This window comes from Pezoporus flaviventris, unplaced genomic scaffold (assembly GCF_033815535.1).
Source record: "Pezoporus flaviventris isolate CSIRO_AGI_PZ_B2104156 unplaced genomic scaffold, CSIRO_AGI_Pfla_v1 ptg000089l, whole genome shotgun sequence".
NCBI classification, from domain to species: Eukaryota; Metazoa; Chordata; class Aves; order Psittaciformes; family Psittacidae; genus Pezoporus; species Pezoporus flaviventris.
Genome location: NW_026892637.1, coordinates 149,182 through 162,401, shown reverse-complemented (window position 1 = coordinate 162,401; position 13,220 = coordinate 149,182). Strand labels below are relative to the sequence as shown.

General features: G+C 37.6%; 1 protein-coding gene across 3 annotated transcripts in view; it reads right to left on the bottom strand.

Moving 5' to 3' along the window:
• The window catches only part of ADAMTS6 (ADAM metallopeptidase with thrombospondin type 1 motif 6), a 151,757-nt gene that overhangs the window by 37,543 nt on the left and 100,994 nt on the right, over positions 1 to 13,220 (bottom strand). For all 3 annotated transcript variants that reach the window (XM_061475698.1, XM_061475700.1, XM_061475699.1), the window contains exons 15-17: positions 3,470 to 3,572; positions 2,224 to 2,357; positions 218 to 341 (exon numbers count right to left, since the gene is read on the bottom strand). In XM_061475698.1, coding sequence (XP_061331682.1) covers positions 218 to 341; positions 2,224 to 2,357; positions 3,470 to 3,572 — 361 coding nt within the window. The remainder of the gene's footprint in view (positions 1 to 217; positions 342 to 2,223; positions 2,358 to 3,469; positions 3,573 to 13,220) is intronic.

Below are 13,220 nucleotides of genomic sequence, written 5' to 3'. Positions count from 1 at the left end.
TTTTTTAAGTGCATTGAAGACCATGAGAACTAAGTATTCAGTAATGAAACGTATGTGGCGTAAATCTAAACTAATACAGAAAAAGGCAACAACAAAGCAAAAGAAGTCAAAGGAAATGACTATCAGCAGTGCCATTCTGGAAATGAATGCAGCACTGTTATTTGCTAAAAGGACACCTAAATGCATTGTGCAATAGAATGGGCATATACGTACATACCTCCTCTTGGCAGTGAATCATTGAAGAAACCTTCAATGGCTTCACATGTACTGCCATCTCCGCCACAAACACGGCATCTATCTTCTTTAGCATCAGACCCCAAAATATTATCACAACCTACATGCTGAGAACAGATAAGAATAAATATTTTAACAGGATGATGGTCTTACACCACCATCTTCTTTCTGAAGTGTTTGTCTCAAGTTTGAGATACTCAGCTCTTCTTTTTATCTACCCTGTTTTTGATAGCTACTGTAAGTGGGTTTTCACTTACCAGGGAAAGAAAATAGACACATTTGGGTTGTTACCAAATCTTGATTAATAAGTACTTTGCACTTCTATGGTGACTTTCAGGAAGAGATCTCACAATGTTTTACAAACAATTTAATTATTACAGTTATCAATAAATTATTAGCTATATTTTTACTTCAACAGTTAACTGTGTTCCATCTATATTGCTTTGTTAAGGCAAACATTTGCTGTGTTCTTTAAACATTTATATAGCATAAAAATTAATCACAAAGGCATTTACAGCTTCATAAACCACATTTCCATATTATCCAGGCAAAACTTACGATTGTTTTTGTAATTTTGAATGTAAAGTGTAAATTACTGTAAGAATGAATGCAGAATGAAACTTAGTGAAAGGCTGAATTAAAAGCTGTATTAGATAGCATTAAACAGCCTTTGAAAAAAGAGGTGTCTATAACTGATCATAAAAAATAAATTACATTTCTGATTATCTACTTGAGAAATATAGTGAACAATGATTAACTCCTTACAACTTATTGATTCAATCCTATTACAAAGCAGATGAAAATAGAGACAGCTGGATCCTTAAAACACAACAAAAAGGAGAATGAACAAGTAGGATGTAAACAGAATGAACACAGAAGCTGCCAATTTTTTTTGGGATTTATACAAAAAAAGAAGCAGCTACACAACGTTGTTTACTGTCTAGCAATATCATCTTGTATCCCATAAATATGTAATTCATAGGCCATAAGAGAAATTAGACCACTTTAAATAACTGACAAAATGGTATTATTCTAGCCATTTACATTTCAACTTTCTGATTCACCAAGAAGACAGAGACCCGACTTTGTTACACAGCTCATTCTCAACTTGAAATTTTGTTTTAAAAGACTTTTTCAAAATTATCAAAATCTGCACAAAGAACACCAGAATTCCACACGTTATTTCTTAGGTCTTTTTTGATATCATCCTGCTATTCAATAAACATACATCTTCAGCCCTCAATTTAGCAAAGAATTTTAGCATTGGGTTAAGCTTTAGTTATGTTGGTAGTTTCCGTGAAATCAAATACTTTTTAGAGTCACCAGCACAGTTGAGATGTTTAGACTTAAGTACAGAATTAAACACTTTGCTAAACTGAAGCAGCGGTGGGATGTACATAACCAACAATACAGCACAGACCTTCAATTCTATTCAAATTTATGTAATGCAATTCTATAGGAATCTTACACGATAGAAATCAAGAGTTTCAGTAAATGGAAAATAATTTCATCATTATACACTTTTTCCTAGAGCTACAGAGCAATAATGACAACTTTGTTTCAATGATATTAATAGCAGAATTGTTTGCAACAGGATGAACTAGTTAAACAAATTAATATGTTCACATTTATTGTTTTTCAGTCAGAGTGGTGTTCTAATTGGAATGATGGAACAGGCCTTGGAACAGGGCAAGTATTCTGTTCATCTCCTGTTGCCCTTTCCACCAATTCTTCAACAGAAAACATAAAGCAAGAGAAAAAAAAGACAAAATGAAGGATTCTATGAATGTCTATAAGCAGCTACTGAAATTTAAGTGATTTGTTTAGTTTATGCAATACTTTTTTAATCTTTTTGTCTCAATCTTACTTTCTCATTAACAATTTGACCTGTCAACACTCACGTTCCATAAAAGTAAGTACCATAATTAAATGTAGGAGAGAGTAGACACAACAAATTAGTCCTTAAGTACTTTATAAAACATTTGTAACCTTGCATTCTCCATTGATACAGATATCCAGTGAATCAGCATTGCACTGAGTCCCATCTATTACTGCAGGAGCACGTTCAGTGTAAAAATTATAACCTTCAGCCAAGCAGTTTAATGCACATGGTTTAACCCCACCTGGACAACAAAAATGAATGAAAAAAAAAAAAACAACCAAACAGAAGTCTTGAAAAGTTAACAGCTGGTTAAAGGTATATATGCATAAACATCTGAAATTTATAATCTTATCTCATACCTGACACATACAATGTATACACTTTATTTAACTTCCCTTTATTGATTTCTCTACTTGACTCTTCTTTCTTGCAAAAAAGATTATTTCGCATAGTAAGATATGGCAAGGTTGGCTGGCTCCATAACGATTCCATTATGTTAATACAACCCTAATGATTATTGAACAATTTAAAACAATAAGGATACCACTTCACCATTTGAAAAACAAGAATAAGAAAAAGAATGTAGTGCTAGAAGTATATCAATGTAAATTTCAAAGCAAAGATCAGACTATTTTAGTTAAGAATTTAGTCCTACAGAATTACATTATAGCTCAGACTACATGATCACAATGATCCTTTTTAGGCATTTTATCTAAAAAACTAAGAGTAAAACTATCCACATCAGTAAAATACAAAAACACAAGCGGAAACACAGACTTGTTCCCTATAGAATTAGAACAGGAAAAACCAAAATAATACAAGGACAACCTACAAACTTAGAATGACAGAAACATAAACTTGATTAAACTGTCCCAAAAAGGGATTATATCCCTCTTCCCTGCAAAAGATCCTTTTATTGCACAATGCAATTATTTATAATTAAGTTACTGGATTAGTAATTGAATTAGAGAGTTTTATAAATTCTTTTTCCTTTTCCTATTACTCCTATCTTAAGAAAGGAAGAAAAACTGTGAGATTTTTTTACACTGAACTCATCACTGTGGCATAAAATACACTTACAGATCATCTATAGAATCTCTAATATATTACAACTGCAAGTGGAGAAGGGCTCCATATTTTTTAATTGGAGTCACTCTCTTTCATAGCAGAAACAAAACTGTATCAGAATAGAAATGGCTCTTCTGCAATATCTTCAGCAACTGACAAAAGTACTAGTAAACTTAGCTCATATTTTAATCAAAATAGTCTATTTACAAACATTACTCTTTGTATAACATTCATATAATTTTAAGACTTCACATACGGAAACATTTTTGTGAAGATGACCATTACCTCCAGTGTAGGGTTTCCAGTTATAATACTTTCCCCGGAAAGGCATATTGTCAAAATCTGCACATTGCTTTTCTCGAAAATCACGGGCCCCTGAAGGACATGGCTAAAATGATAAAGACAAAAAAAAGGTTAATTTCTTCCAAATATCAACATAAAAGGAAACACTCATGAGCTTACATTGCAAACCTAATCAGTCAAGAGACTAGGAGGTGGTTCCCTGCTTTGTCTTGTGGCTCTGCTTCTGGAACTTGCTTTATTGTCTTACAGCATTTATTTTGTAACCATAGCCTGGCATGAAGTAACTGAAGTAATTTAAGCAAAGGTACTGGTATATAACAGTTTCCATAAAAAAGGACAATCAGAATCACATCAAACTATGCCATCAGCTACCTCCTTATAAACAGCTGAAAAAAATTAAACCAAAATAATCTGGTAAGAGCTGGAGGCTCAGTTACACTGTACTGAGCAGCTCTACTGAGAAATGCTACTAAGAAAGACATCAAGAAAAAAAGACCCAAACACTTTCCAGAGTTGTATCACCTCTTGTTACTTGTAACCTTGACAAAAGCACTGTGTTAAGGCTGAGAACAGATACCATGTTTGGCTCTGATTTTTACCAGTCTCCAAGTGATGAAATAAAAACTGCTTTCATTTGAACTTTCATTACTTCACATTACCAATAACAAAACTGTAAAGTAGCCTTCTTACATGGAATAAGGGTAGATATAAGTGAAATTTATCTTAGAAAGAATTATGGGAGAGAGAATTCTTTGCTGTTTCTCACATTTTTCATCAGCAGGTTCACAATAATAATCATGACTAATCTTGGATACACCCAGAATTTAGATTTAAATAACAATTAAACATTGTTATCAATGTTTAAGTACCTGCTGAAAATGCAAGTTTCATCAAAGTATTTGAAATACAGGTTAAAATAACTTTTAGACTGAAAAAGAATTTGACAGAAAACAGAGGTGTCAATAAATATTATTATTTTATGAGCAACAGAAGTGTGCATTTTATGACTGTTTTACTTGTCTTCCTATGTATCTGAGTCACTAGCACAGTTCAGGAACGTGAAATGCACTGAAGTGAAAGGGTTTCTATAAACTCAGATGATAAAAATTTGCTGCACAATGCAAATATTAATAAAATAATTAAGATTCTCAGTATACATGAATCAAGCTCTTTTAACAGCCAGTCCATTGCAGTATAATTCAGAAGCTAGAATATGTTTTTGCAATTTTGAAGCTGTTGCCATATAAATTAAAATGCATTAGACAGTATGTAATATTTTTTCCCTATAAATCACTATTATCTCCCTCCACATAAAAGTTCATTTTTGAATATAATACATTTACTGATAAAAAAAAAACAACTAAGGTGACTTACTTAAATTCAGTACTTCTTCAGATGATAACACTGAGAATAAAACACAGCTATGTGAATAAAGTAACAAGTTTTTTTAATGGCAACACAAATTCAATTTGCCTTTTTTGCCATGTTCTCCAACCAGTAGAGGGATCAGTCTTGACCAACCTCAAAGCTTGAGTCTAAATCCTTCTGATACTTACCTGGCAGGAGACACCATAATCAAGCAGCTGGTTTTCCCAGGGCGAGGCTCATACCTTGCACTCAGGGAGTGCTATTTTCTTTTTTTTCTAAAGAGCAGACCTTGGCCTCTTCAGGAACCTGCTCAGTAAGGTTCCATGGGATACAGCCCTAGAGGGCAGGGGGACCCAAGACTGTTGGTTGATATTCAAGGATCACCTGCTACAAGCTCAGGAGTGTTGCATCCCAACCAGAAGGAAGTGCAGCAGGAGGGCCAGGAGACCTCCTTGGATGGATAAGGAGCTGCCGAGGAAACTTAGAGGGAAAAAAGAGGCTTACAAAAGGTGAAAGCAAGGACAGGTGCCCTGGGAAGAATACACCCATGCTGTCCGGGAAGCTAGGGACCAGGTTAGGAAAGCGAAGGCCCAGTTAGAGTTAAACTTGGCTAGGGATGTGAAAGATAACAGGAAGGGATTCTATAGGTACGTAGCGAATAAAAGACAAGCTAGGGGACAATGTAGGCCCCCTCCAGAAGCTATCAGGAGAACTGGCTTCCCTGGATTTGGAGAAGGCTGAGGTTCTGAATGACTTCTTTGCCTCGGTCTTCACTGGCAAAGGCCCTGACCACACCACGCAAACCTTGGAAGGCAGATGCAGGGACTGTGAGAATGAAGACCTTGGGCCCACTGTAGGAGAGGAACTGGTTCGAGACCATCTTAAATTTAGCTGGCGAATGAAGTTGCTAAGCCACTGTCCATCGTATTTGAAAAACCATGGCAGTCAGGTGAAGTTCCCGATGACTGGAAAAAGGGAAATATAACCCCCATTTTCAAGAAGGGGAAAATGGATGACCCAGGGAGCTACAGACCAGTCAGTCTCACCTCTCTGCCTGGCCAGAAGAGTTTATACATATGTATCAATCAGAAGAGGAAATTCAAAGAAACCATGCACCCCCGATGAGCAAGACTGGTAAACTGCTAACAACAGACAAAAACACTGAGGTACTCAACAACTTTCCTGCCTCAGTTTTCACTGGCAGGCTCTCTCCCCACATCTCTCAAGTGGATGAACTGCAAGTCATGAACTGGGGAAGCAAAGTCTCTCCCACTGTAAGTGAAGATCATTTGCAGAACCTGAACACAAATCTATGGGACATGACAAGGTACATCCCAGAGTAGAGAGGAACTGGCTGATGTAGCTGCCAAGCCACTCTCTGTAATACTGGACAAGTCCTGGCAGTCCAGTGAAGTTCCTGGTGAGTGGGAAAAAGGGAAACACTGCACCTAATTTTAAAAAGTTTAGAAAGGAGGATCCTGGGAACTACCAACCTTTCAGCCTCCCCTCTGTGCCTGGGGAGACCATGGAACAGATCCTCCTAGAAGCAATGACAAGACAAATGGTGGGCAGGGGGGTGATTCAAAACAATCAGCATAGCTTCACCAAGGGAAGGACTAGTCCTGCCTGACCAGCCTAGTGGCCTTCCATGATGAGGTGAGTACATCAGTGGACAAGGGAAGAACTACAGATGTCATCTGTCTGAGCTTCTGTAAGGCCTTTGCCACGGTCCCGCACAATATCCTTCTCTCTATAACAGAGAGACACATTAGATGGATGGCTTGTTCAGCAGATAATGAACTGACTGGATGGTCGCATCCAGACAGTAGTGGTCAATGGTTCAATGGTCTGGATGGAGATCTGTGGTGAGTGATGTCCCTCAGGGGTCCATATTGGACCCAGCGCTGTTTAATGTCTCTATCAATGGCATAGACAGTGGGATTGAGTGCGCTGTCAGCAAGTTTGCAGATAACATCAAGCTGAGTGGTGCAGTTGATATGCCTGAGGGATGGGATGCCATCCAGAGAAACTTGCACAGCTCAAAAAGTGGACCCATGTGAACCTCAGAAGGTTCAACAGGGCCAAGTGCAAGGTCCTGCCTGTTGATACCAGCAACCCTGGTATTAACACAGCCTGGGGGATGAGGGATTGAGAGTACCCCTGAGGTGATGGACTTGGAGGTACAGGTGGATCAAAGATTGAACATGAGCTGGCAGTGTGCACTTGCAGCCCAGAAGGCCAATCGTATCTTGGGCTGCATCCAAAGGAGCGTAGCCAGCAGGCAACTGGCACAAGTGGAAACACAGGTTCCATTTGAACATCATGAAACATTTTTACTGTGAGGGTGACCGAGCACTTGCACGTTTCCCAAAGAGGTGGTGGAATCTCCCTCCTTTGAGATATTCAAAAGCCATCTGGACACAGTCCTGGGTAACCTGTTTGAGGTTTTGAGCAAGAGGGGCCATACAAGATGATGTGCAGAAGTCCCCTTGTATGAGAAGTCTTTCTTTTACCTATTAAATACTAATTTAGTTTTTGCCAGTTTAAATTGTTAAAATCACTATCTGTATCCTCCTCTTGAACACAGCTCTTGGCAGTTCAACAGGAAACCAGCTACACGCAGCCTGTAATCTCACTGATAACAGGAGCAGCAGACAAGGCTGGGAATATCCAGAAGCTGCTAAAGGAACTGTATGAGCAAAGCATACAATGGTCCTACTCTCTTGCTATTTTATCTGGTATGGTAGTCACAGAATTTTAGAATGGTTTGGGTTTGAAGGAACCTTAAAGATCATCTAGTTCCAATCATCCTGCCATAGGCAGGGACATTTTCCACTAGACCAGGCTGCTCTAGACTCCCTCAAACCTGACCTTTTACGTTTCCAGAGATGGGGCATCCACAGCTTCTCTGGGCAACCTTCCCAGTGTCTTACCAAACTCCCAGCAAGGAAATTCTTCCCAATACCTAATCTAAATCTACCCTCTTCTAGTTTAAAACCATTACCCTTTATTCTATCCCCATATGCCTTTGTAAAAAGTTCCTCTCCAGCTTTCTTGTAGACCACCCATTAGACACTGGAAGTCTACTACAAGGTCTTCCCAGAGCCTTCTCTTCTCCAGGTTGAACAAGCCCCACTCTTTCAACCTTTCCTCACATGGCTGGCTTCTGAGGGCTTATGTGGGACCTTATCACAATGTTCCAGTATTTCAAGGGTGGCTACAAAGACGGATACAGATACTCAGGTTTTACAAGGAGTCACATGGAAAAGACATGGGGTAATGGGTACAAGTTATTGCAAGGGAAATTCCTGTGACTGGACACAGGAAAAATGTTTTTCACAATGAGAACAATCAGCCATTGTTAATAATCTTCCCAGGGAAGTGACGGATTCTCCAACATTGGGCATTTTTTTAAGATTCAACTGAAAATAGTGCTGAGAAGTCTAGTCTAGACCATGCTTTTATCAAGAAAGGTTAGACCAGATGATCCTCAAGGTCCTTTCCAACATGGTATTTTATGACTCTATGAAAATCATAGGTATAGAAATGCAAAAATATTACTGCAAAGTAAGTTATTATATGCATTTATAAAATGCCAGCTCTTTGGCATTGTCTCCTTGTTTTATACTATTTTCCCAAAGTAAATGTGCAGTCAGTCTTCTCTTTATTGTGTAAAATATTTCCTGTTTTTCATGGAGTTATAGTACATGGATAACTTTTGTCAAGCAACAGGCTTCTTGTGTTTTCAAACAGTGTTTCAGGAGACTGCAAATCATGAGGTAAGAATCTAATGAAGGTGTAAGAATTCTAAGACAGGTCTGACAAAGTCTTGATAAGAAAATGATGAAATAATTAAACTTTGGAGTTGAAAAAAGCATTGACTTTGATGAGAACATAAAAAAAATTAAGACTGAATAAAAAATAATTTGCCTAAAAAGTGCTGAAAAATCATTGAACCAACACAGACAAAACACCAAGCCTTTTATCTCACAGAAATGTGTTTATCTTGGAGCTTAAAGTCAGGCAGACTTCAGTAACTGAACTCCCTATATTTCCTGTTAAAAAAGGACTATAGTACACCTCACAGAAGATGCAAAACACAGCCTGGAGGGTGACAGTTAAAACTCAGGTACTGTTCCATGATTCCATGATGTAGCTCCTCTAATGAATGTGTTTTAGAAAAAAATTGGCTTAAAAATATTAAAATTATGAAAGCAATGAACAGTATCTGTGAATGTATGCACAAAGGAACCAACAAAATCCACTTCCTACATTCTAGTAAGAGCCTGAAGAATCTTTTAAAGGTATGTATGCACACTTACTTTCATATAGATAAACCCTTCACAGAACTCGTAAGCAAAATGAGTTTCTTAATGTATATAAAAAATTAGAAGGCTTTTACAGTTTTATATGTATACCAAATTACATTTCACATCCTATACTTATTTTAAATCAGAAAATGAGTTATTTTAACTGAGAAATTATGTGCCTTGCAAGTCTATCAGCCTTTTTTTTGGTTTGGTTTTTTATTAAAAGTACTTTGGTTGGAAAAAGACACTTTTAACTAGAAGTACTGTGGTTGGTGGTAGAAAATAAGTTTCTGATGAGTGTGTTTCTTTCTACCATCCTTTTGTTTCCAGAATTCATTAGCTAATGTTCTTTGCTGCTGATCTCAATGTTTCCATTAGCAGATGCTTTTTGAATTAAGAAGTCATATATGGCTTTAGAAATGTTTGATGAGAAACAAACCTACTAAGTGTGTGTGCTGTTTCCAAAGAATTAAAATAATTAACATGGTGAAAAGAAAGGGCAACTTTCTCATCTCTGACAGAAAAATGAATTCAAAAATAGTAGGAGCTTTAGCAAGTGCTACATCAAAAATTACAGATGGGCAATAAAGGTTGACATTGCAAGATAAACTTGAACAGAAAAGAGGTACAAACAACACATTTTTCATAAAAACTATGACAGAATTGCATGCTCTCAACTCTTACATTAATCAAATATTAAAAATGTCAGGCACTAAGGACTGTGATAAATCTTGAAACAAAATCTACTAATCTCAGCAATTATTAGTTATGTAGAACCCTAAATATTACTATAAATGAAATAGACTACAATCATCAAAACCATTAAGGCAGTAAATTTAAGCTTCTGTAAGTACCAAATGTTTATGCACTGGAAAACCATACCCTAAAAATACACTAAAAAAACTGTTTACAGTCACACTGTAAGAATGGCATTTCAAAATTGCCTGGCCTGAGTCTGCAACTGTTCAAGAATTCTTTTTAAGACCTAGACAACAAAATACAGTTTCCCTTCTAGTATCTTGTTTAAATTATTGACTGAAATATGAATATAGGTAGGGAATGAAAATTTTGGAATAGAGTTTTATAATTTTAAAAGATTTGACAAATTGGAGCAGTGGTTTAAAATAAAGCAATGGATGCAAATTACTACTTTTAAGTAGGAACAATCAACTGTGAAGGCACAATTTGAGGAATGACTTCATAAAGAGCAGCTTTTAGGAAAGGAATTTGGGCATTACACATCAACACAGACTAAATAAATATTGTCACTCCTGTAAGAAAAATAAACACAATACTCAAATGAATAAACAGAACCCCATCACTAAGATGAAAAGCTAAGTTACACTTGCGATACTAAGTTATCTTAGTATTCCTTATGACTGAGAGGTTTTAGCTAGAATCCTATGCAGAGGTTTGGGCACCATCTATCTAGGGTAAAGAAGACCAAAAAGAGACATGATATTAATCTGCAAAAACAGGAGGAATGATATCAGCTGTCTTCTTACTGGGAAAAGAGTAAGGGTCTTAAAGGATGGGAAAACATACACTGTAATTTATGAAAACTGTCCTGACTGTAAGGATATCGAAGAATCCTAATGGTATCTCCAGGACAGAAGGCATTTCAAGACAGGTCAGCTGCCTTACCACCAGAGAAGAATGGCTTAATGGTTTAAATGACAGTTGATTTTGCCTTCAAGCCAGGGAATAGCCTGAATGGCCACCTCAGATACCTCCTAGATGCTCCTTCTGTGACCCTATAAGCTTCCTCTCAGTTATAATCAAAGAAAGAAAGAATAAAGGAAGCAAAATCAACTAAGACTAAAATGGCCTGAAAAGTGCCTGATAATAAGAAATAAAATATTATAAAACCACAACAAATCCTAGCAACATTTCAATCATATTACTAGGTAGCTGTAATTCTTAGTAATTAAAAAAGCATTTAGAAATTGTGTATTTCTGTGGCAGAATTACATAAATTACATAAACTTTCTTGCATACGAGTTATTGTGGCAGATGCTAAATAACATCTATTGGCGAAAAATATTTTTAATAAGAAGACCTGGAAAATTATCTCACAAAAGCCCTTAAAGAGTTAATGGAGGAAGGCTCCAGTGTGCTAATGTGAATTTATTAACATATCTTCGATTGTTTGTACAAACTGAAACAGGTCACTATTTGAAATAGACAAATAGAATATTTTAGTTACAGCTTGCCTGATACCAATCCCAAAGAAACAGAAAAGCTGGCAGAGACTTGACTGATACAGTTTTCAAGGAAAGGTAAATACAAATCATACAAATCAGCATTTTGCATAAGTTTTATCAACTAAAACCTTTTATAATCCCTGGCTAAATTAAAACAATAATAGAACATGTTTAGATTTTTATAAGGGACTTAACTTAGTAGCACACAACATCCTGACTGGAAAGAAACAAACAGATATTCATTCAGCAAAGAACAGAGAGTATGCTTTGGCCTCTTCAGGAACCTGCTTAGTAAGGTTTCATGGGATAAAGCCCTAGAGGACAGGGGGGCCCAAGACTGTTGGTTGATATTCAAGGATCACCTGCTACAAGCTCAGGAGTGTTGCATCCCAACCAGAAGGAAGTGCAGCAGCAGGAGGGCCAGGAGACCTCCTTGGATGGATAAGGAGCTGCTGAGGAAACTTAAGAGGGACAAAAGGAAGCAAGGACAGGCGGCCTGGGAAGAGTACACCCATGCTGTCTGGGAAGCTAGGGACCAGGTTAGGAAAGCTAAGGCCCAGTTAGAATTAAACTTGGCTAGGGATGTGAAAGATAACAGGAAGGGATTCTATAGGTACACTGCAAATACATGGGGGACAACATGGGCCCTTTCCGGAAGATATTGGGAGAACTGGCTACCCTGGATTTGGAGAAGGCTGAGGTTCTGAATGACTTCTTTGCCTCGGTCTTTACTGAGAAAGGCTCTGACCACACCACCCAAGTCTTGGAAGACAGATGCAGGGACTGTGAGAATGAAGACCTTGGGCCCACTGTAACAGGGGAACTGATGGACAGGGGTAGAGCAGTTGATGCCGTCTGCCTGGACTTGTGCAAAGCATTTGACACTGACCCACAAGACAGTGGGTCACACAATTCAGTGTGCGCTCGCAGCCCAAAAAGCCAACTGTACCCTGGGCTGTATCAAAAGGAGCACGACCAGCAGGTCAAAGGAGGTGATCCTGCCCCTCTACTCTGCTCTGGTGAGACCTCACCTGGAGTATTGTGCGCAGTTCTGGTGTCCTCAACATAAAGGAACTGTTGGAACTTTCTTGATTTAAGAAGAAAATTAAGACAAATTTGAGGTTGAAATAATATGAAAGCCTGTTTACGTTTTATAGTGCTACTGACTTGGAAACTGACTACTGAAATTTCTCATTGGCAGGTACTCTATTTCTAGTTCAACTGTTAACTCAACTGAATTTGTAATTTAGTTTTACAATTTGATTTTATACCTTTAGCCTATACCCCATCCTCTCTATGGGGTTCATTACTTCATTAGCTCAGCTCTAAAATAAAACTACACGATCATTCTACTAATACAAGAAGCAGAAGATCTGAGTTTTAAATCAGCAGATAGGTGTGTTTTAAACCTTCAGTTTTGTCAAATAGCTTAAAACACAAAATATATTTTCACAGATTGTGTAAGATGATTTTGTAGCACATTGGCATGGGAAGTCATAAGGGTATAAAAAGAGTAAGAGGACATCTACCACTAAACCAGGTTGCTCAAAGCCCATCCTATCTGGCTTTGAATATTGCCAGGGATGGGGCATCCACAGCTTCTCTGGGCAATTTGTTCCAGTGTCTCACCACTCTGATAGTGAAGAATATTTTCCTAGTATCTAATCTAAATCTGCCCTCTTTCAGTTTAAAGCCACTCCCCCTTTTCCTACCCATTATTTGTGGCAGTTAATATAGTTCAGACATGATGTGGAACTCAAGAATTATATTTAGAGACACCCAGAGTTACTGGCCACTGCTGGGGGACAAGACACTGGGCTAGAGAGACGTTAGCTCTGACATGGAAGGCTC